Source organism: Dermacentor variabilis, chromosome 8 (assembly GCF_050947875.1).
Source record: "Dermacentor variabilis isolate Ectoservices chromosome 8, ASM5094787v1, whole genome shotgun sequence".
NCBI lineage: Eukaryota > Metazoa > Arthropoda > Arachnida > Ixodida > Ixodidae > Dermacentor > Dermacentor variabilis.
Window position 1 is genome coordinate 75,686,101 of NC_134575.1, and position 22,229 is coordinate 75,708,329.

Genomic DNA, 22,229 nt, shown 5'->3' on the forward strand with positions numbered 1-22,229 from the left:
GGGAAGCAGTGCCAATCGCTAAATCTATGGAAGAATATGAATTGTGTTGGATATTGCAGTAGGTGGGCTGTTTTTTATGAAAGAGGCACACACCAGAGGTTATTGGAAAGTTTTCCAAAAGTCACTCCCTCACGTTATTCTCTGGCTGGGAGTGGGGCTCTCTCGCGAGGAAGGGGTGCACAGGCTTCCATTTCAAATTTTACCCGTTATTGCACCATGCAACTGTTCGATAACTTTGCAGGCAGAAAAGTCAGCATGAGACCTATGCGCCATGATCTGTTTGCAATGCCCAAACCTGCTGAGGGGCTATTCAACACATGTGACGGAACGTCCATCCCGCCCCCTCCAACCTGGCTAAGCAGCACTCACTGCGATATATGTGGCACATGTCGAAGAAGGCCTTGAGCATGTGGTGGGTGTGCTCCATGAGGCCCTTGTATATCTGCTCGTTCCTCGACAGCTCCTCCAGCTTCTTAACCAGGCTGTCTGCAGGAGTGCCACAGGGAGAAGATATCACACGATCAACTCTCATTCATTTTAGCTCCTCAAGTTTACTGGTGGTGCTTTCAGTTATCATTAACCTAAAGTGCAATAAAATTTCAAACGTAACAGAGTTATGCTGACAGATATACTGCATCTGAAAATGCCACAACGAAATGCAACATGCAGCGCCACTCCTCTTCAAAATCAGCATGAATGAGCCGGTGCCTTAGCCCGAGTAGTTTAAGCCTGTACTTATCGTGGCTCAACAGTGCAAAGGAAGCACGTACCCGAGGATAACTGAGGCTTATGAAATTACCAAAGCGGTTGATGAGTGCGTAAACCAGGCTTCAACCATGCTGTCGCCAAAGGGGAAGGCTTTGCTGGATGGGTCATATTATGCAGTATCTTTTGTTTGTTTTTGCATGTTTTTGTGTGACAATGGTGATATTCCACCTGTATATTATTTGTGAACGTTAATAAACTTCAGACATAAGCCAGTGCCCTGTCGCATTCCTTCTGCCCCATGTAGGCGATTCTTTGCACTGTTGAGCCACAACGAATTTGTACCAACTAGCTCAACTCTCCATGCTGCTATTGTACCTGTATCCTTTATTTACGCAATATTTGGAATCAAGCACAGTTTTTACCATCTTGGACTCACTGACAGGGAACGACGATGAGACAGCCTACATCACGTCTTAGAGCACAGTGACAGGAGTCACGTCAATGCATGCTCAAATGCATTTGTCAAAGTTGGTCAACACATTGTATACAAGGTTAAACTTGCTTAAAAGAAGGCACAGTACATGAGCCAATGCAAACCCCTAGTCTTTGAATAAAGTACAGTACTGTACAGTAAAAGTACCAGTTTTAACAACATAACAGTCAAACTTCGGTATAATAATATAACGTGTTATCAAACCTCAATATAATAAGTTGTGCTTGCAGCGAAAAACTTCATTAAATAGAAAATTTTTTTATTTGACATTTTACAGTTTCAGCAGTAAAATCACCCTTACAAATTCCCAGAATATTCCTGGTAGAGTGCATCTGTTATTGAGCACTTGTAAACAAATCGCAAGTAGGCTGGGCCACTATCGTGCTAGCACACATATGAGTGCCAGCACAAGCAGCGCAGATCGTGCTGAGAACAATGCATCGACATGGCTCATGGCATCCGAGATTTGTCTGCGTTGCATCATGCCGTAAATCTTGGACGCCATGACTGACCCTGCTCAGTGCCCGCAACCAGCACCCACAAATTAAAAGCAAAAGTGTAGAAAGGTAGACATTTCTGCTGAACAAAAGAAAAAGAAGTCCAGTTTTGGCAGAAAGGCAGAGCATTGATGGCTCTCGCCATCAATGCTCTGTCTTTTGTGCAGCGGTGTTTCCTGCCTACCACATCCTGGCGCACGTGCATTGATAACATTTTTGCAACACAAACTTATCATGCGGAAGGATGCTTGAAATAACTTTTGCCTCTACCAACACCTTTATGGTTTTTTTGCTTCGTTTACTAACCATACGGGCCCCCAAGTAGAAATAAACCTCGATATAATTAACTAGGTATAATCGGCAATTTGCTTCGTTATATAGAAATTTCATTGTACAGTAAAACCTCGTTAAACCGTACCCGCTTAAACAGTAGTTTCGTTTTAAAAGTAGTAAAGTCAAATCCCCGACTCAGAGGCCATTGAACATAGCGCGTTTTATATCCGCATAAGCCGTACCAGCTTATTGCGTACGAATCGGTTAACGCATAATGTTTCCACTTTTCGTCGCGCAAACACGGCGGTGCGTCGTCTCTGTCGGGTTGCCAGGCAGAACAACAAGCCCGAGATTGAAACCATGTATCAGAAAAACAGCCTCCAAGCGCCCTGTGCATTTGCGCGTGTAGCCACACCAGCATCAACATCATTTCAGCTCTAGGCCAGAGAGTGTTGTGGCATCGTGCAAACAAGGACTCGCGTCATGCCGAATTTCGGATAAAAAAGCTCAGCATGGAAGAAAAATTAGACATCGTTCGTGCTGTCGAACATGACATGAAGAAGTTGGAGTGGCACGCAACAGGAATCTACTGTTGACTATGGTGTGTGGCATTTGGAATGTGAAGAAGTTGCTCGGTAGCACTGCTGTGACCGCGAAGAGACTGCGAAGACTTTTCGCCATCGTTGCCTCTGTTGTTGCCGAAGTGCCACCTAACGACAGTGATGAGAACAACACAAAGTTACAGCACGAGTGATTCAGGCCCAACAGTGGCAGAAGCTGCGCATTCCGTCAGCCTCACAAATGCAATCGTCACAACGAGAACAGCAGCCCGCAATGAAAAAAGTGTCCAGCGACTTCTGCAGTGCTACAGCGCCCTTTCACGAAGAATATGCGATCCCAATTAGGAATCTGCCATGCGAGTGTTTGCCGAGAAGAGGGGGCTGGCTGAAAAGTTACCTCGCAGCTTCAGTAAGTTTGAGGCCGCTGTCATCTCTGCTAGGCCACCGCGCATCAAACGAAAATAACACTTTTGTCAAATGAAGTGCATAAATACTGCATGTTTTTCCCCTTTCATTGCACTCTCTTTGAGCTCAGTTTTTGACAGGTAAGTGGGCGATCTCGTGCTATTTCGGTTAAGCAGTACTACCGTTTAGCATGTACTTTTTCCGAGCTCCAGCCAACTACGGTTCATTCATGAGGTTTGACTGTAATGCAATAAGTGGGTTTGATCTACTGTAGTACTTATGAATATTGTTATAAGTGAGTTCAGCTGTACTGTTATTAGAGTTGACTAATGTGGATGAAAACTATAAAAAACTAGCAATTCTATAAATCTGCCAAGACAATCTTTTCCTCATAGTGAAACACCAGATAACTGCATTTGGGTGTTAAAATCAGGTAAAGAAGTCCTTCAGCAGAAAATAAGAGGCTCTAAGTATACATTCCAGGCCCAAGGGTAACCGATTATAAGTATGGTCTGTATCTATAACATTTCATATGAAGAATGTGCAAGATGTGAAGTTATATATAATGACAATGACCAAGTTTCCCGACATGTTCAAACTAAATATAGCGCACTGCACAGCGACTATAAGCTAATATAAGTTTGCACCCTTCGAGGCTTATCTTGTCCCCGAACAATCATTATCATCTATCGCGCATGGCTTTCCTTAATGCTGCACGCCTGGTACTTCCAGGTCATGAATGGCAAGTGCATTATCAGAGTGACATCACATCCTCGACAGGAAAGCAGTGAGCACAGATTTTCCAAGGGAACACAAGCAAGACTCGATTATTATTGCTTAGGAACAAGATACACCCCAAAAGGTGTAAGCTTTCTTATTTTTTTTTTTTTTTAGAATGTAGTATCAGTAAAGTGATGTTAATCAGCTTTATTTTAAAACAGCTAGGTCTGCAAATGAAATGTGACAACTGCTTAGCATCAAACATAAAGCCATTTTTTTTCCTAAGAGCATAGTTTAAGATATAAATCGAGGAACTATGTGCATCTTCAGTACTGTACACCTTTGCCTGGATAAGGATATTAATTTTATTATATCAGAATGCAAATTTTTCTTAAGAGGGCACACAATCCCAACCTCTAGTATGCTACACTGTCCACTCACCATTGCAGAGGATGGCCCGACTCAGGCCAAGAGCGTCTGCAGTGGTAGAACTCATGTTTTCCACGATGCGGTGCTTGGCTTTTTTCAGAACTGGAATGGCGAGGACATGACACTGTCTTAAAGCAAGCTCACTGAAACAATTCCTGCAGTGTTGACAGGCTACTTAACGCAATGCCATGGAGTCTTAATAACTGTGAAGCTAACTTTCCTCCGCGACAGTTCACCCAACTAAAGGTGGCGTAGTCATTTCTTGCAAACAACAAGCACAAGCGCAGTTTGCCTGTGTCATGACATGGAAAATGTTGACGTGGCTCTCGTGATGAGGCCACGTACAAGAGACAAATGGCCCCCCCCCCCTCCCCAGCACTTTGTCTTGATTTCAACTATGACTAGTGCCACTAGTCACTGAGGCAAGTGTGCCACGCATAGAGGTGCACTTGCAAATTATGAAAGGTATCTATTAAGAATCAGACAATCGTGGCACTACTTTTAGTTGTACGTAAAAGAAGTGGCCGTCCCCATAGTGTGATATGCACAACACAGTGCAACTATGACAAACCCACAAGGCACGTGTTTTGCTAGAATGCATGACTAATAACTCAAAGTGAGTATCTGAAAGCCTGCCACCAATAAACGCTTTCACAAGTAGTGAACAGTGGAGAACAAGCCAGGAGCTCTTCCCCACAACCTAACTGTGACCTAACCTAGGTACTCTTCCATACTACCTGGGTAGGCACCTACCGTATTTATTCTATTACAAGACAGTCAAGATCATAACGTGAGGGTGCAGTTGGGGGACCCGAGAATAAGAACTTAACTATGCACATTAATATGCGGCAATGTGGAGTAGTCGATAGATTATTCAGACTCAGCGGGGATCGCCAAAATACCAAACAGTCGGAATAATTGGTGCAGGTTATATGCACAAAAGGACAATGCTGCCTCACCTGCCAAGGCTTATTAGTTGCTAAAATTTACACTGTCATTTCAAATCTGGACTGCCAAGAATGTAATGCTGCTGCCACCATACTGAAATATGAGGGTGAATCAGAAAGTCTTTACCCTCATTTTTTTATTAGCGAATATAAGGTACGGCGCAGTCCACTTATAGCGATACCACATATAACTATATATCCGTTATAACGATGGGCCAAGGTAACAGTGTCATTTTCTGCATTAGGTCTATGGGGAGAAAAAAACCATATGTAACGATATGTTATTCACCCCATATTGAATATAACAATCAAAATTTTGCCGTCAGGACAGCGTTTGCCATGCAGAATAATCCTGACATTAGCACAGCTTGGTTTCCCTCAAACGAATGATGCCGAGACGGGGTGATGTTCCCCGATGCGGAGTTCGTATCTGCCGACATTATCGCGCCACCCGTACCGCCCACGCACCGGAGAGCATTGCGGGTTGGCGCAGTGTGCCACAAGATGGTGCCAGCTGCTTCACATTTTTGTGCCTCATGCCTAGCCCACAATCGCACCAAAAAAGAGAGAGAAAAAGAGAAAGAAAAAAGGTGAAAAACAAAGCAGCGTGGTGGCACCCGTCCCCCAACTCGGTCCCTCTCGCAGCGAGCGCGATAGTAGCTTCACAGCTGAAGCCACCAAAGCAGTGGACAGCCCAGCTCGAAGATGGTGCTGACAAAGTGCAAAGCTGTGTCGCTTGACACGAAGATGCAAATTTTGCAGTATTTTTGATGCGGCTTCAAGGTGAGCACCCTCGTGAAGAAATATGAGCTCGCTCAGTCAACAATATCTATAATTCTGAAAATTAGGAGCAACGTGTTTGTGAAGGCAGGAATTATTAGTGGTCATGCCAATCAGCAGAGAACGGTTGGGGACCCTTTGTATGCCAATGTGGAGGGCAAAGGCTTCCTGATTTGCCCTCACAGCAACTGAACTTATCAGCCTCGCATATAAGGTGGGGGGTTACTTCGAGGCTAAGGATTGTAGAAAGAAAAAGAACCTCACCTTATATTCGAATAAATATGCTACTTAGGTATCTGCCCTGCCATGTTCTACTTGTTTAGAAACAACCAGCTTACCGACAAACCTGCTCTACTACTATGAGAATTCAATGAGATAAGTGTCTACCATTGCCCGCCACTAGTGACAAGTCCCCAACAAGTTTGAGCAGCGGCGGGAATTTCATGCTTAGCCTAGCTTCTCATCGGAATTAAACTACAGTGGCCACCAAATGATGCTCTGCAGAAAGAATGGCAGGTGCTTTTTTTCTACTTGTGCGTCACCATGCTAGCAATGTCACAGTGCCCGCGTTGATGTTATCATAAAACTAAGGGGGCACAGGGACGCTGTAGGTGCCTTATTGGCAAAACATGCGTGGTGTTGTGTGCTGCACGCACTGCGAGTAGGGTTGCCACTGTCTGAAATTTAGCGGGCCAGAACCCGACCTTTGAGTAAAAGGTCCCGGTTACCAAATCGACCCAGTCAGTATGGCTAAAAGCCCCAAATCTATCTTTTTTTTTTTTTCTTGCTAAATGACAACCAAGCAACCAAATTTCCTTTTTATGATGCACGACAGCTTCATTTCCCGATCTTCTCTTGTCTTGTGTTGCACTGTCATAAACATAAAGGCGATTTAGGTTTTGCTGTGGGTTTAGTTTGTTGTAGATCATAACTGTTCTCAGAATCTCTACCTGTATTCGTGGCCTCTTGAGCCAGGCGACTACTGCACCTTCTTGATTTTAATCGTGACATAGCAGGACTAAACACTGTCCAACCTTGTCACGCACACAGTCTGGCGGCTCCTGTCAGTGACAGCATTAGTTGTTGGCAATCCCCGTCGTGTTGACTTTATCCACTTGGGAGTTGGCAATGTTCAAGCGGACAAAAACTCCAAGCAAGTGTTCATTTATTTCTGCACTAAGCACAACAGAGACGCGTGCATAACCAAATTTTTGCATGTGCTCTATATGCATGTTTGTACTTGTAGTACTACAAAAGGAAAACGAACAAGGACAAACTAAACCACTTGCCACATTTTTCTGATCACATTCTTGCCAATGATAAAATTTCACTACAATTTGGGCACTCTTAGTACGTTTGTAATGTGTGCTCTTCTGCAATGTGTGACCATCTGTAATTATGGTGAACGCACAAAACACATTGTGTGGTCACTGCTAAGAAACTCTGTTGAACAGTCAAACATGTTGCTATGTTGCGACCAAGCCAGGTGCTTCCAAACTTATCAATGTTAAAGCAACGTGAAAATGCCGTGGGCCGAGATGCGACTCGAGTGCAAGTGGCCTAGGACAAGCCATTCCCGTGCCCCTAATTTCACTACAGGCTCGTAGCAACTTGCTCAGTTGTGACCCCCTGGCCAACTCACCAATGTCGAGTGTCTTGCCCTGCTTGGGGTCCGCGTGGAGCTTGTTGTAGTTGATGGTCACTTCTTTCTGCTGGAGTGAATGTGCAGGGGGAGAAAGAGAGAGAACCCCCCAAGGAGGTGACCCCAATACCGCCAGGGAAAGAAAAAAAAGAAAGGGGAAAAAGAAAGGAGGGCAGGCCAGAATGCAGGGCAAGGATGGGTGGGGAGTGCACAAGACCAGTTTGATCACCAAAGAATGCATGCACGGTGCAGTACCTGTCGACACTGCATCATTATAGTACATCAACTTGCTCGCAACGGAAGTGGCAATGTGCAATTCGTGACCAGAAGCGAAACATGAGTGAGATAACCATTAGCATTCCTTAGCTGCCTCCTTTTCTAGAGTCATTGCATGCTGCGCGCTGCTAAAAGATGCACTGCCGCCAGATTCATTACAGTAGAACCTTGTTCATACGTCTCTAAAAAGAAAAGATGCAAGGAACCGTACTAACCGGCAGAATGTATCATCCGAAGTCACTAAAATATTCAGAAAGACTCTACTGTGGTTGACATCTATGTAATACAAAGCGTTTCGTGAAGTCTTACAACACGAGACGCTGATGCGTGCTGATCAGGCGGGGCCCGAGCAGCTGTAAAAGTCCACTGTCGTTTTTGTGGCCTCAGAAAACTTATGTACAGGATCCTCGAATTTGGCCTGGGTAGAGCATTTTGGCAGGATGCTTTGACGTGCCCACTCGGTGAGAATCATCCCAGCACGAGACACCAAAACATCTCGAGCTCGTGAGGCTCGACGTGTTTGTGGACGAGCTCGTGGAGCTCATGGGCTCAACGTGGGGCTCGACGACACGTCGAGCACCATGAGCTCGACGAGCACACTGTCGTTTAAAACGGTGATGAGAAACAATGAAATCCAGCTGGCGGGCATGGCAGGAATACGATGCAGCCAGGGCGAAACACGACGCTCATTTTGCGCTGCCTACTGCAATGAACGGCAGCAGGTTTGGTTTATTGCTTACTAAAAGCGTGCAGTACACTTCCAACGGTAGTATGACAAACATGCTGTGAAACAGACAAATGAAGGCGCTTGTCGCAATGCATTGGCGGCGATAAGCTTCTTGGGGAAATTCGGTGCCATGCGACGACCTGCGAGGATATTTGCTGGTGCCGGGAGAGGAAATTGAGTGTATGGCAGAATTTTCGTATCACATGGGCAGGCAAGTACTGCAGGGAAGCTGCTGTTGCGCATACCTACTGCTCTCGATCATATCTGCCTCGAACTTTCTTGTTACATGGGATCTAGAGGCAGAAAAACGTCTCAGGATCCCAATTTCGCAATCTACTAACTGGAGCAGGAAGAGTGCATTTTTTGGGAGTGTATTAACTGACAAAAAGAAGTACAACTGTCCTGGGTAATTTTTTTTCAGTTCTCTAAAGCGAATGTTGGTGTCGGAAAATCGTACGAAACGGGATCGTATCAACAAGGTTCTACTGTACATTGTCTAAATACAAAAATACAAAGTATTACATTTCCATGAGCACAACGAAACAATGAATACTATAATGTAACGAAGGCTATCAACAACTCACAAAATTTTACAAAGGTTAGAAAGTTTGCTGTGGAAAGTTCAAAGAAAAATGTGGCACTATAGTATGCACGGGTTTATAATAATGCCCTTCAGAATCGGTTACCCACTATTGCAAGGCATGCTTGCGAAGGGCCACCTCCCCATGCACTGGCATTCTAACATGCTGCAGCAAGGAAACTGCCAATGTTGTAAGGCTGTGTGGACACACACCTTCTCGTAATAGACTACTGTGCTGTTAGACTTAGCTCATAGATAAACTGTCCCTACTGTACTCCCCCACAGTACCCAACTCCCTATATTAGAGTTATCTGTGCTCTCATTGTTCCTCAACTTGCACCTGCTGCAATTCAGATGCTGGCTTTCTTTTCTTTAAAGCCCAAAACTTGCAAAATGAAGGAAAGAAGTCTGCCACTATACTTAGAGAATGGTTTTGAATATAACAAACAGCATTTCCTTAGACTGGTAACAATAAAAGACGAGAGAGAAGAATGCAAATTTTGCTTTAAATTTATGAATATACAGTACTGTTCAAAAATAGAAAGAGATTCATAATACATGTACAAAACATGCTTAACATAGCATTGCAGCTCCAAATCTTACAAAAGAATGCTCACCCCCAAATGCATGCATTCGTCATAACATATACTCCTTATGATGCCATTTTCAAAGCAGCATTGGCTTATTACTCACAGTACTGAGAGCAGTATCCTCTACGATTCACTATATTGCAATTCCCTATCCATTTCACCTCAGCTTCCTTTCGTTTGACAATTTCATTACCTGTGATAACAAGATTACCAGGTGGAATTGTCATACCACAGTTCTGTGCATACCCCATGTTAAAACAAACTTCACGCATGCACAAACTAATTAAGGGTGCCCTACAATTCTCCAGCAGTGCAGCCCTATTCCTGCTGCATCAAAGTGCAATTATGACATCCGATACTGTGAGACCTAGCAATAATATGAAGCATGTGCTTGCAGGTCTCTGAGTCATAATGCCACAGAGTGCAGTGTGCATGAGTGTATAACCTTTGGCAAGACAAACAATGCCACGAGGAACACAAATGCTGCCAAGTCATGCCAACACTAGTGGTGTCATGCCAACAGCCCTCTCAGCATTAAAAATGAGGCCTACATGAATATTCAAAATCTTTAATGCGATTCAATATATATATATACCTATACATATATATAGGTTATTGTTTTCTTCAAGGTCCGATCAGTCGTGAAATGAAAACCACAGTGAAAATTCAATGGCCCTGTCTTGTGCTATTTCTCTAGCATGCCAGTCGATCGCGTAAGGTCGCGGTTGTCAATTCCGAGCGCGCACGAAGCACATAAACATGCCTTGAATAATAGAGTCTCCCGCTACGTGTGAAGTGTGCCACCATTCTATTTCTGCATGCTGAGGGGTGCCATGCAGCGAAAATTCATCCGAAGAATGAGAAATGTGTGTGGTACAACAGCAAAGTGCGACAATTGTGCAAGAACTTTGAAGCAGGACATACAGACATTCATGATGCAGGCGAGCACGGAAGGAAGCGAGGGTCAACCGACGATTGTTTAGCAAGTGGATCTGGCAATTAGAGAAAATTGTCGGGTTACAATTTCTGTGTTGAGTGATTTATTTCACAAAATTTCACCATCAGCCCTCAATGCCATCGTGAGACAATTCAGTACCGCAAACTCTGTTCGAGGTGGGACCCCAAGGTGCTGACCAATTATCACAAAACACAGCTAATGGGTGCAGCTTTAACATTTCCCCAGCGCTACCATAATGAAAGAAGATTTTTTTGAAAAAAATCATCACAGAGGAAGAGACACGGGTCCATTTCGAAAGTGAAGACATAAAACAGCAATCCAAACAGTGGATGCATTCTGATTTTCTGAAAGCAAAAAAGTTTAAGTAAACCATCTCCAGCAGAAAGCTGCTGTGTTCTGGGACAGCAATAGTGTTCTGGTGAAATTCATGGGGACATAGCACGACCATCACTGCAGCCTCGTACAGCATGACTCTTGAACATCAACGAAAGGTAATTCAGAACAAGCGAAGTGAAATGCTGTCATCAGGCATTGTCCTTCTTCATGACAATGCGCGGCCACACAGTAGTACTGCGACAGAGAGGCTCCTGCATAGTTTTTAATGGGAAGTGTTCGATCAGCCACCATATAGCCCGGACCCGGCTACCTCTGTTTACCATCTCTTTGCTCACATGAAACATTGGCTAGGGAGACAGGAGTTCGACTCAGACAACAAACTGGAGACCAGCATACAGAATTTGCTGAAAGCCCAGCCGGCTGCCTTCTATGATGAGGGTGCGGGAAAGTTGGAACCATGCTGTGAAAAATGTCTCAATCGGAGCGGCGACTATGTAGAGAAGCAGCTGGAAAGTGTACAGTCGCCGACCGATTTTCCGGACTCCAAAAATTCGGACATGCCCGATTATTCGGTCAGCTTCGCGGCACCGCCATTCTCCCCATAGACCATAATGTATAACAACTGCCGAAAGTTCGGACACCTTGCAACCTCTCGTCTGATTTTTCGGACACTCCTTTAGCTAACTCGGTCGAGAGCACCATGCACCGACTCTGACCGGTGCATGGTTTGACTTGCTGAACGCCATTTTTGTTTTGAACGGAGCTTCCTTGCTGCCCCACGAAGTGGCGCTACTAGAAATCCCCGCTCATCATCATCGTTTCTGCCTGGTTAGATAGAGCGGCTCTGCAGCAGTTCCGGTTTCAGCTTACTAAGCCATGTCAAGACAATCCAGCAGCTGATTTGTTTCCTCGCGCAAGACGCTGCGAGCAGGCCGCGTTTTTCGTTTGTGCGACTGGTGTCGGCACGGTGGTGGGGCTTTAGTTTGCTTTGTGTGCTGTGTCGATGTTTCGGTGATCCAACGCGGCATACGTAAACATCGCGTCAAGGGTCTAATGGCGCCGACAGTGCCCGCACAGACTGCGCTGGGGAATGCCGGCAAGCGGGTGCCGGGAGGCCTAAGATTTGTCGCCTTCCGATGTGCTCCCTACTGACGCGGAAAATGTTCTGCCGAGACCTGCGCAGTGGTGACATTGCGATTCCGGACACCGTCTCATTTGACAGTTTCATAGGTGCTGACACTGCTGTATTGACATGCGCAGAACTCGACGACGGCAAGATCATTCGTTAGGTTACTGCTGCACCGCCGGACGACGACTCCGAGTCGGAAGATGACGCACCATGTGCTACGCTGCCGTCGCATGCGGAGCGTGTACAAGCAGTGACTGTGCTTTCAGCCGCCAATAGTGACCGTACGACCCTCTCCGAGATTCAGGCTTATCTGATTGCGCGTAAACGGAACAGCGTGCAACGGCGCATTCACGATTTCTTCCAAGGCTACTGCCGAGCCCGAATAAGTGCGTGGAAATAAAGGATTTCATTTTTTTTTTTTCTTAATCTGCTTTTTCGGACACCTGTTTATTCGGACATTTTCGCAGTCCCCGTGAGGTCCGAATAAACGGTCGGCGACTGTATATAAATCTTCCAAATAAAACAGTTTTGCTTTTCACTATGCTTTCTATTTTGTGACCAATCAGACCTCGAAAAAAAAAAAGAAGCCTTCACACAATCGAAGCTACTTATTACAGCATGACTTGTTTTACAATACTTCGATGTAGTAATGAGCAGCTGCTACACTGTTGAACTTCTGTGCTTGTTCCATGATAAAAGAAACCACTCACTACAACAATGTTCCCATGCCGAATTATTGGGTCTTACAATTAAATCTGGCTAGCATGGATTCACAAGCATTCCCCTCTTCTGTCATCCCTATGCCTCTCAATCATGATCGTATCAAGTACCAAGGAGTATTCCCGACAGGTTTGTCCCATCGACAAGGACATGTCAGCACCTACACAACTCGCCAGCTAACCAAGTTTTCTAAACTACAATGTGTCACCAACTTGAGTTTCAATGCTCAATTAACAGAAAACCTCCCTTCTTTGGTTTCCTTCCAAAATGCTGTTCGGCACAGCACGCTAAGGTAATTATTCAGAGCGAGTCCCTGCCTGCACACTAATACTGTATAGGCCACGTGCGAAAGGAACCACAACATGCTGATCCACAAGGTGTGGAATCATCATTCATTCATTCATCAATCATCATAGCTTTGTTTTTAATTGTTTCCAGTGCAGCATAAGCATGCTGCAGCAACGGCCTTCATGTAATGCAAGGTGGTTCTTGCCTTTTAAGCATGTGAGTTTTTTGAAAACTTGCAGATCAACTTGAGGGCTGCCAGGGGAGTTGCACATCATACAATCATAACATTTGATGATGTTAAAATTAATGGCATTATGCAAGGAATTGTTATTTCGTTTTTAAGAGCCAAGGCTGGGCAAAGCCCTGCACTGTGTGAGAGTGAAGTTTCATATGAACGAGCACTACATCCCCTGCACCAAGACAATTTTTCCCGCCACTTGCCTTGACACCCTGGATCATCTTGGCAACCTCGACCTTGGTCTTGCCCTTGACGGCAGTCCCGTTGACGCCCACAATCTCATCGCCAGACTGCAGCGTGCCATCCCGGGCAGCCGGTGTGTTGTCAAACACCTGCGCACAATGCGAAAAATCAGCTCAGACCAGGTGATATTCTGAGTGTTAGGCTACCAAGCACAAAGTGTGACTATATCTGACTTATCGATTCCTAGACTCTTATGTTAAAAGGTCACTGTGGCCAAGTTAAGAGGGTGGAACAGGAAGAAGGATAACTGCTGATACAGTATTTGCAATTTTCTGGAGTACTTTATATCTGGGATCCTATCAGTCATCTTTACATTGCAAAGGAGAAGCTGGTGCTTCTGCAAAATCCTTCTAAGTATGTACTTAGCTTTTGCCTTAAACATTTCCTTTGCACCTCCAGTAAAGTTAATATTAACACTCAGCCAGATTATGAGGAGAAAACCTTTTATTTACCTATTTATGCATGCCTACATTTCCCATAAGGTATTACTGTAGGCAAGTTTAGTTACAACCTAATACTAGCACACTTAAAGTGCTAACACGAACAGCAGAAATAAAACGTCACCAGAACTATGCAAGGGCTGGGTGCTTAGGCGTACACGGCGACTGCCGGTTTTATACTGCAATCATGTGCCATCATCCAAGAGGTTCACTGGACCAAAAAAAGAAGATAATGGCTCGTAGCTTTACAATAACTCTGGTGATGCTCCACATGTGATCTCCCACTCTGCCCCCAACTGCTCACCTGCACAACGTAGAGGCAAGGGCAGAGGGGGGCACCTCCCCCGATGCTGATGCCAATGAGGTTGCTGTCGTCCTTCTGGATGACCACGCTACCAGAAGTCACTGTCATGCCCCTGGATTGTGCAGGACGGTGGTACATGAATATATGCACCTGACTGATCTCCAAACGCACTGGTCAGAACTTCCCAATTGCTGATAGCCATCAATGCAGCCATCCGCTTAGACATGCTCATAAAGCTTGCTGGGGGTTTACTTTTTCATCGGGTATCAAGACTGCATATTGGAACGCAGCTCTCAGCAGTTGGTGAGGTACAGTATGGGTTGATAGGGAGCATGCTGAATTCAGGGCAGTAGTGGAAGACAGACCACAATATGAATAAGGTCTTTTGTTGTCGAGTAAAGCCCGGCAATGCCCACTTTTGCACACCAAACAAGATTTATCAAAACTGAGTTAGAGCTTATCTCTCCCCGAAGATTGCCTCTTTTGTAAAGGGTATTAAGTGTACGTGACATAAAACTAATGAATGCTGCCCACCTTGTGTAAGCAAGTGGCCAAGATATATTAGATTAGTTATGTTATTCATATATGAATATAAACTCTACTTTCTTTTCTCTGAGCACTCAAGTGCAAACTGGCATATATAATATATTCAGCATCTGCTGGCCGTCAGTGAACAAGAGCTTGTTGCATTTTTTTTACTTGCCCTTATGTGAGTACGACCAATTGCCCATGATATCGCATTTCCTGCATGTCATATGCACGTAAATCGTGGTACAGCACTAGGAAGTGAACACGATGCTGACATTGCTCTGCAATGCAATTAGCAATTGTAACACTGAAAGCACATTCACTCAACCAGACTATGTTCAAACAATGGTGGAAGATCGGACTAGTTGCTGTCCCATTGATTTTATTACAAGAGTACATGGCATAAAACAGTAAAGAAAGGACAACAGACAAAGATGAAACACCCGACCAGTATAGGATATACAGAGAAATGCTTAAAATGCACATGACAATGTGCACATGGCTTGCAGGACGACAAAAAGAAGTTCAAGTCTTGTGAAGCATGCCCGTTTGCATTATTATACTTTTCTACTCGTTACATAAAGTGCGCAGAGCAAAGTATATAAGAGAGTGCCAAACATATCTCTATTTGTTGATTTTGTTTATGTTGTTTCTTTCAAAAGTATAACTAATGCCGGCCAACGAGGATTTACATAAATTAATTTGTCACATAACTTCTGAACAGCTGTGAACAGCTTCTATGCCTGTGAGTGGTTCAGCTTGTTTAGATAGGTTTGTGTCTAAAAAGAAGCCACTGCCTGTGTTATTCATTTTCAAAAGTTACCAGGAGAATACCAAACTTCGGGCTAATGGAACACAAAATGCGGACTTCCTCCCCGCCATCTCCTTGAGTTTCAAAAAAATATAAAAGATTAAGATGAAGGACTCTATTGGTGAAGGGCCAGCTGAATGAAAACAGGTGGCTGATATTCTAGTCGAGGCTAAGAGGAAGGAATGGAAGAGACCAAATGACAGCTGAACCATTAAAGTAACAAAATGGGTGCCAAGGAAAATGCACCCTGCACCCTACAAAATGAATTTTAACTGTGGGGGTTAATGTCCTGAAGCAACACACAGGCTATGAGGAACACTGTGGTGAGGCCTTCGGATTAATTTGGACCACCCGGGTTTCTTTAACGTGCACCTAAATCTGATATTACAAGCATTCTTGCATTACACCCTTCACGGAATGCAGCCATTACAGCCTAGAGTCGAGCCCATGACCTTGTGCTCAGCAGCAAAAGAGCCACAGCCACTGCTGTGGTAGAAAATGCTGCCAGGAACAAGTGAAGATTAGATGTAGTTGGCTGACACACAACCAGGGTAACTGGAAGGAAATCATTCGGAGAAGCTTTGGCCCTTCAGTGGGTTTGAACAGCCTGTTCATGATAATGAGGGAAAGACGCAGGGGTTAACTGCAAGACAGCCACATATGAAGGGGCCGTACCGGCATGCTTGATCCCAAATATCTAGGGATGTTTGCCATACAGAAAAAAAAAAAGCAACGCAACATTTAAAGGCAATGAGCTTGTAATCCTGGAATCTTTTGTAGTGGCACTCATTTTTCAAAGAGCCGTTTCATCTAAAAACCAGAAAACATGATCACAGTGATGAGTCAACTCTCTAATGTTTCAGAAACATTTAAAATGTGAGCGGTTTTGGGACTGTTTCGAGATAGTGAAAACAGTGCATTCAAAAGACAAAACCTCTCTCACCCCGCAACATGGGCACACAAAAACACAAATGAAGTATGCAACAACCCTCACACAGCTTTGAAAACATTGTCGGGCAATCAGGTTGCCCATGCAAAACCCAGTAAGGACTCCGCCCTCTTTTCAACATGCATTCCCGAAGGGCCATATCCACTTAGAAGCTTCACACAGAAAGCAGCAATGAGTTGTCAGTTCCAAGAGCAAGGCAAGTCTCACATTTGATGTGGCTTTGCACAGAAAGCACAAAAAAAAAAATGAAGTCCTAGCTTGTACTGCGTCCAAAACGGCCCCTCAACAGGTTTGAGCATTGAAAATAGCCAAGCATGGTGAACAGATCACACGCTGACAATCGTGTCTGCAAAACATGAAACAGCTGCATGCCGCAAGAACAACTGCAGTTTCAAGCAAAACCCCATGCATCCTGCCTCTCAGGGGAACCCCACTTCCTGCTGGAGAATGAAGGTCGCACGTATAAACGCCTCTGTGTGAAGTGCACTGCTGGAAACGTCACTGATTATGGCACTTTACTTCGCAATATGTGAAATGAAAGACAGAAGAAGAAAGATGAGGCCGGGCTCATGATGTTAACATGGCACGGCTTCTCGGTTCTGGCATCGGAGAAGGCAGGTAAGGAATGTCAATTACAGACTCTAGTCAAGGCAAACGGAGAGCTTCAATGTTGGCAGTGAAGGTCGCCTCTTGACAGCATGGCGATGCAACATTTAACTTTCCCTCTCACATCTAATAACAAACCTACTTGGAAAAATTCTTGTGGTAAAATACTCCTCAGATGGCCTTTTACAACTAGCAGTGTATTAATAACTGAAATTTCTCATGAGGCTTGGCGAGGAACTGTTTAAACACTTTCCTTCACTCTGCACCCCAAAAGGACCTAAAGGCTTGATATGGTTTGCAGCAAATGAAGAAGTAAACGAGGCCTCCCTTCACTTTTCTTCATAAGGACATGAAAGCACACATTTCCTTATATCGAAATCAAATGAATTAAACTACAGGATTTGTGACGAGCCATAATAGAAGACGGCTATGAGGGATGCTGTGGTGGAGGGGGCGGGGTCTCTGAACTATCTTTAACCACCTGGATTTCTATAACTGGCCCTTGACTATACAAGCGTCCTTGCATTGTGTCCCCATTGGAATGTGACCACCACAACCAAGAACCAAACCTTGTGCTCTGCAACATAACGACAAAGCCATCGAGTTAAAGCAGCAGTCTATACTTAAAGGGACCCTGAAACGCTTTTGACGATTTTCTACAAACGTATTGAGTCGTTAGAGTAAGTCCTTCTGATCATTCATTGACACATCTAAGTGCTCCGCGTAAAGCGTGTAATTTATTATTAGGTTTTAAATATGCACATCGCTGCCGATCGCAGCGCACTGCTTGGCGGAATTTTAAGCCGCCCCTACCCATATGACCCAAATCACCCATACGACGTCAGTGGGGCGAGCTATCCGATTGGCTGACAAGGGCGCGTGATCGATAATTTTTCCAACTTTATGGTAAACAAATGATCTTCGTAATAGTTGGAATGTTAGTTAATTTGTTTTTATGAAAAGAAAGTAACATAAAGAGAATGCACAAGAATAATTTTTCAGTACACTGAAGCACTTCCGGCACACAGCATGTGTGGTCTGCTTGTGTTACAACGTACTCCATTTTGAAGAGAGCTCCGCGGTCAGAGTCGGTCTCAGTGTTTTCGCGAGCACTATGATTTGACTTTGTTGCCTTGTGGACTGCAAACGTAGCGACTGGCAATATGCCAAGCTGCGACATCGTGTCCCTCTGCAAGGCAGCGTACGAGCGAACTGGCTGCTGCGCATCGGACTGCCGCTATCCGATCGGCGCCAGGATTTGCGCGTTTGTGGCCGTCACTTTACACCGGAAGATTACTAACCCAATAGCGTTTCCCGAGTCTGGTATTAGGGAAAACGCAAGCGCAAGGGGACAGAGTCTGGCCGCTTGACTTTGCCGTAACGGGATGAGCCATGAGATGAGCAGAAGGGCAAATGCGAATGGTCTGCACGGTGCAGCCACCTGGTGGCACAGAGCTCAACCATACACAGTAGCAGCGACGAAGTGTATTCTTCTTTGCTGCTGGTGTGTATTTTTCGCAGGAGTGTAATCATGAACACGCTGTTTTTATAAATGTTTAAAATGTTTTAAACTTGGTTAGAGCAATATTAGCGCTTTGTTTGGCTGGTTAAGCGCTGCACCAACAAGTGTATGGACCGTGCAGACCGATCAGGCCGCTCACGTACGTCTACGCTAAAGTTCCTTCATCAGCTTGAGTCCATGGCTCCAGTCATTTGCCGAAATGACCAGCTTGCCTGTGGTTACCGGAATACAAGACACGTTCGGCGCTACGACAGAATGCTCGCAACGCACGCTGCTTCGATAGCTCTCGCTTGGGGTCGACGGCCAAGCGGCTAGCGGAGCGGTCTCGCGCGGGCGGGGGCGGGCTCCAAAACAACCGGAAGTGGACGATGTGACGTCGCATCGTGACGCTGAACCACTGAAGGCGGAGCTTAGCCCCACTCGCTCGGCGAACGAGTTGAGGAGGAAAAGCATGGCTAGGGAGGAGGGTAGCTTCTAATATCTTGTAGCTCCATTAATACGTAACGCTTCACTTAAATTGTGGTGTGAATGTTCTACTTAAGCTGTACCCTACGCGTCTACAAAATTTGTCCGAACCGTTTCAGGGGCCCTTTAAGAATACTTATCTGCATGCATTTTTACAATTCACGACCACCTAGATAACAAATATAATGTGATGGTGCAAGCTTGCTGTAACTGGGATTCGGCGTTTTCGGTTTACACCAGAAAAAACTAAACGAAATAAGCGGTACTTCTTTTTCCAGAATTAAGTTTTCATCGAAAAGGGTCAGTGAAAGCATATTCAGCAGAACTAACACGGCAATTTGGCACATGGCTGCCAGCCCACGTATGCTATGATACAATGAGCCAGGCAATGTCAAGGTCACGTGCCAATCTGCCACAAAAGCAACATTTACTTCTTTTTCTTATTTGCCTCAATTTTACCTGTCACTGTGACAAAATGAGAAGTGAGGCAGGGGGGTGCATACAGAGTGGGCATTGAAGCTCTGGCTTGTGTCTTTGCAGTCTTTGCACTGCAGCCATTGCAGTGGATGAATTGGGAAAATTCACTTACGGTAATGCAGTATCACACCTACCTGGTCATATTTCTTTCTGTATTATGCGCTGAAGCTCTGTGCCTGCATAATGTTACAAATAAAGCCTCCTGAATCTTACATAATCCCATTGCCATACAGTCTTGTGCTCCTGCTGGACAGCTTCTCTAAAACTTCCTTATTCTGTCCATTTGATGCAACTGCAGCTATACAGCTTGTTTCAGTGTCACAAAAACTACTGAATAAGGCATTAAAAAAAAAAAAGAACTGGAAAACGGTGGTGAAAGTTCAGGGAAACACATATGCGGAGAAAAACAAATAGTTCTAATGGAACTAAGAGTGGAGAAAAGAATGCTGAATTTCACGAAAATAAAAACTGAAGAGAAGGGAAACGCAGTCGACTAGGTAGGGTGACGAAATTAAGAAATTCGCAGGCACAGCGCAGAGGTAATTGGAGATCGGAGAGAGGAGCCTTCGTCTTGCAGTGGACTTAACATAGGTTGATGACGACGATGACAATGAACCGTAGATATAAGGCATTAGTGAGGATGAATGTTTATGGAGCACCAGCACTGAGTAAAAAGCAAAATGTCCTTGCCACCTAGGGATGAGGCCTGAGGCAAAACAGCACTACTGTGCTGTTTTGTACTCACATGACAACACAAGCATGCACGAGTTGATTCTGTGCTGCTCTCCTAGGAAGCAAGGATATTCAGATTTATTTTTTTAACCACTGCTCACAAACTTTTGTACCCCACAGATCACTGTGACAAGTACTCTGAAATTTAGGCTTTGTGGCACCTGTTCTGTGCGTTTCTTTCTGCGTTGATTCTGTTTCTCTACGTGCTTGCTAATCACATCTAACAGGCAAGCCAGCCCAAATTAACCCTTTAACTCCCAAGCTATTTTGCAAAAGTGTACGAAATTCCCCCTTTTCTTCTATGCAAGCAAATTCTTCTGCATTACATTCACACTCGAGAAGTATACCAAATTCTGAATTTACCTGTTGTATTCACCCGAAATATAAATGAAACACCTGTTCAAGAAGAAGAGGCTTTCATTCAACACACATGTATCACTCAAGTGTAACTACCTAAACAGATGACAGCAGAAGCAATCAAAGCATAGCAGAATATTTTAAAGCACCAAAGCTCAGATACACAGAAGGGACCTGGTAGACAAACGCGACTATGGCAAGCAAAGCAGAAGAAGCTGTGGCCTGGACAAGTACAGCTCGGGCTTGGCTATTAAAGGGTTAACCGATATGCCCAACCTCGCCGCAAGTGGTGCCTACAACAAAATTATATTTGGCGACTGCCAGTCAAAGTATGTTCCTAGGTTTATTGCTTTTGCAATTGCCCTTGCGCACACACATATACACACAGATCACAGAGTAAGGGCAAAATATCACCATAGCTTCCAAGCAGCCACCACATCCATTAACTGCTCCATCTCCGAACACTCCAGGCAGCCCACACACCAAGTCCGACACCTAGTCGAGGAGCTCCTATCAGTTTAGTTCGGAATGCCTCAATCTGTTATGCCCACATGCACATCAGACAGCTCTTCCAACCAGCCGTGAAATCACGTCAACAGCTGCCGACGCTACCATGTACGAGGAGCACCTCAGCTACCTGACAACAATAGCTTTGCAGTTTTACAACCCGAAGCAGCACCTGGGCTATGAGAGACTGAATAATGGAGGGCTCCAAGTTTACCAAGACTGCCTGTAGTTCTTTAGCAAGAAAATGAATGTTTGCGCAAGATCATTTCTGCACGTTGATACCATACATATGAAGTGCCAACCAGGGTATTTAGATGAACAAAAAAAAAAGTATCCAATCCAGACAACCGAGGTAAACAAGAAAGCAGCCAAGTCGCAAATAAATTATCCCGTCAACTACCTGATGCTCTGCACTAACGAAGAACTCCACTAACAACACATAAGTGGAAGTGTTACAGAGAGAGAGCGAAACATTTCATTCTGGCCCCCTGTCTGGGGCTACTGTTACAGAGGAACGCACTCAAAATAAAAACTTTAGAGAGAGTGGCCGACCGCACATCCAGAATTGTATGTTCATCAAATAACAACAGGAGGCCTTCCGGGCAAGAAAGGGCAGAAAAACAATTCAAATATGTATACATGTTGCAACACTGCCTCAAATTTCCATTGCCAGATTTCTGTGAACAGACAACAAAGGTGTGGAAACCATAGAAGAAATTAAGAGTTCCATATATTTTTAATGTGGAAACAATAAGAAAAAGGGAAATGAAAGTGGATAAAACTGAGTGCCGATTAAGCAGTAAATGTGAGGGAACAGGTCACACCTATTTGAGGTCCCGCCCGGATCCATGATCTAAACCACATTCACCGCATTGCAAAATGTTGTTCAGAAGCTCACTCAACACGCGTCCTGCCTTCTTGAGGAGCGAAGTGCAACTGACGGCGGTCAGTTGCACCGTTCAAATTGGCACAAGTGCCTGGCATTCAGCTTC

At 44.7% G+C, this 22,229-nt stretch overlaps 1 protein-coding gene across 6 annotated transcripts in view; it reads right to left on the bottom strand.

The window, feature by feature from the left end:
* The window catches only part of PICK1 (protein interacting with PRKCA 1), a 62,872-nt gene that overhangs the window by 35,032 nt on the left and 5,611 nt on the right, over positions 1 to 22,229 (bottom strand). For 5 of the 6 annotated variants that reach the window (XM_075702385.1, XM_075702382.1, XM_075702383.1 and 2 more), the window contains 5 exons: positions 14,284 to 14,395; positions 13,500 to 13,628; positions 7,455 to 7,524; positions 4,098 to 4,187; positions 370 to 486 (listed from right to left, as the gene is read on the bottom strand). In XM_075702385.1, the coding sequence (XP_075558500.1) occupies positions 370 to 486; positions 4,098 to 4,187; positions 7,455 to 7,524; positions 13,500 to 13,628; positions 14,284 to 14,395 (518 nt within the window). The remainder of the gene's footprint in view (positions 1 to 369; positions 487 to 4,097; positions 4,188 to 7,454; positions 7,525 to 13,499; positions 13,629 to 14,283; positions 14,396 to 22,229) is intronic. The other variant, XM_075702384.1, reaches the window with a different exon arrangement.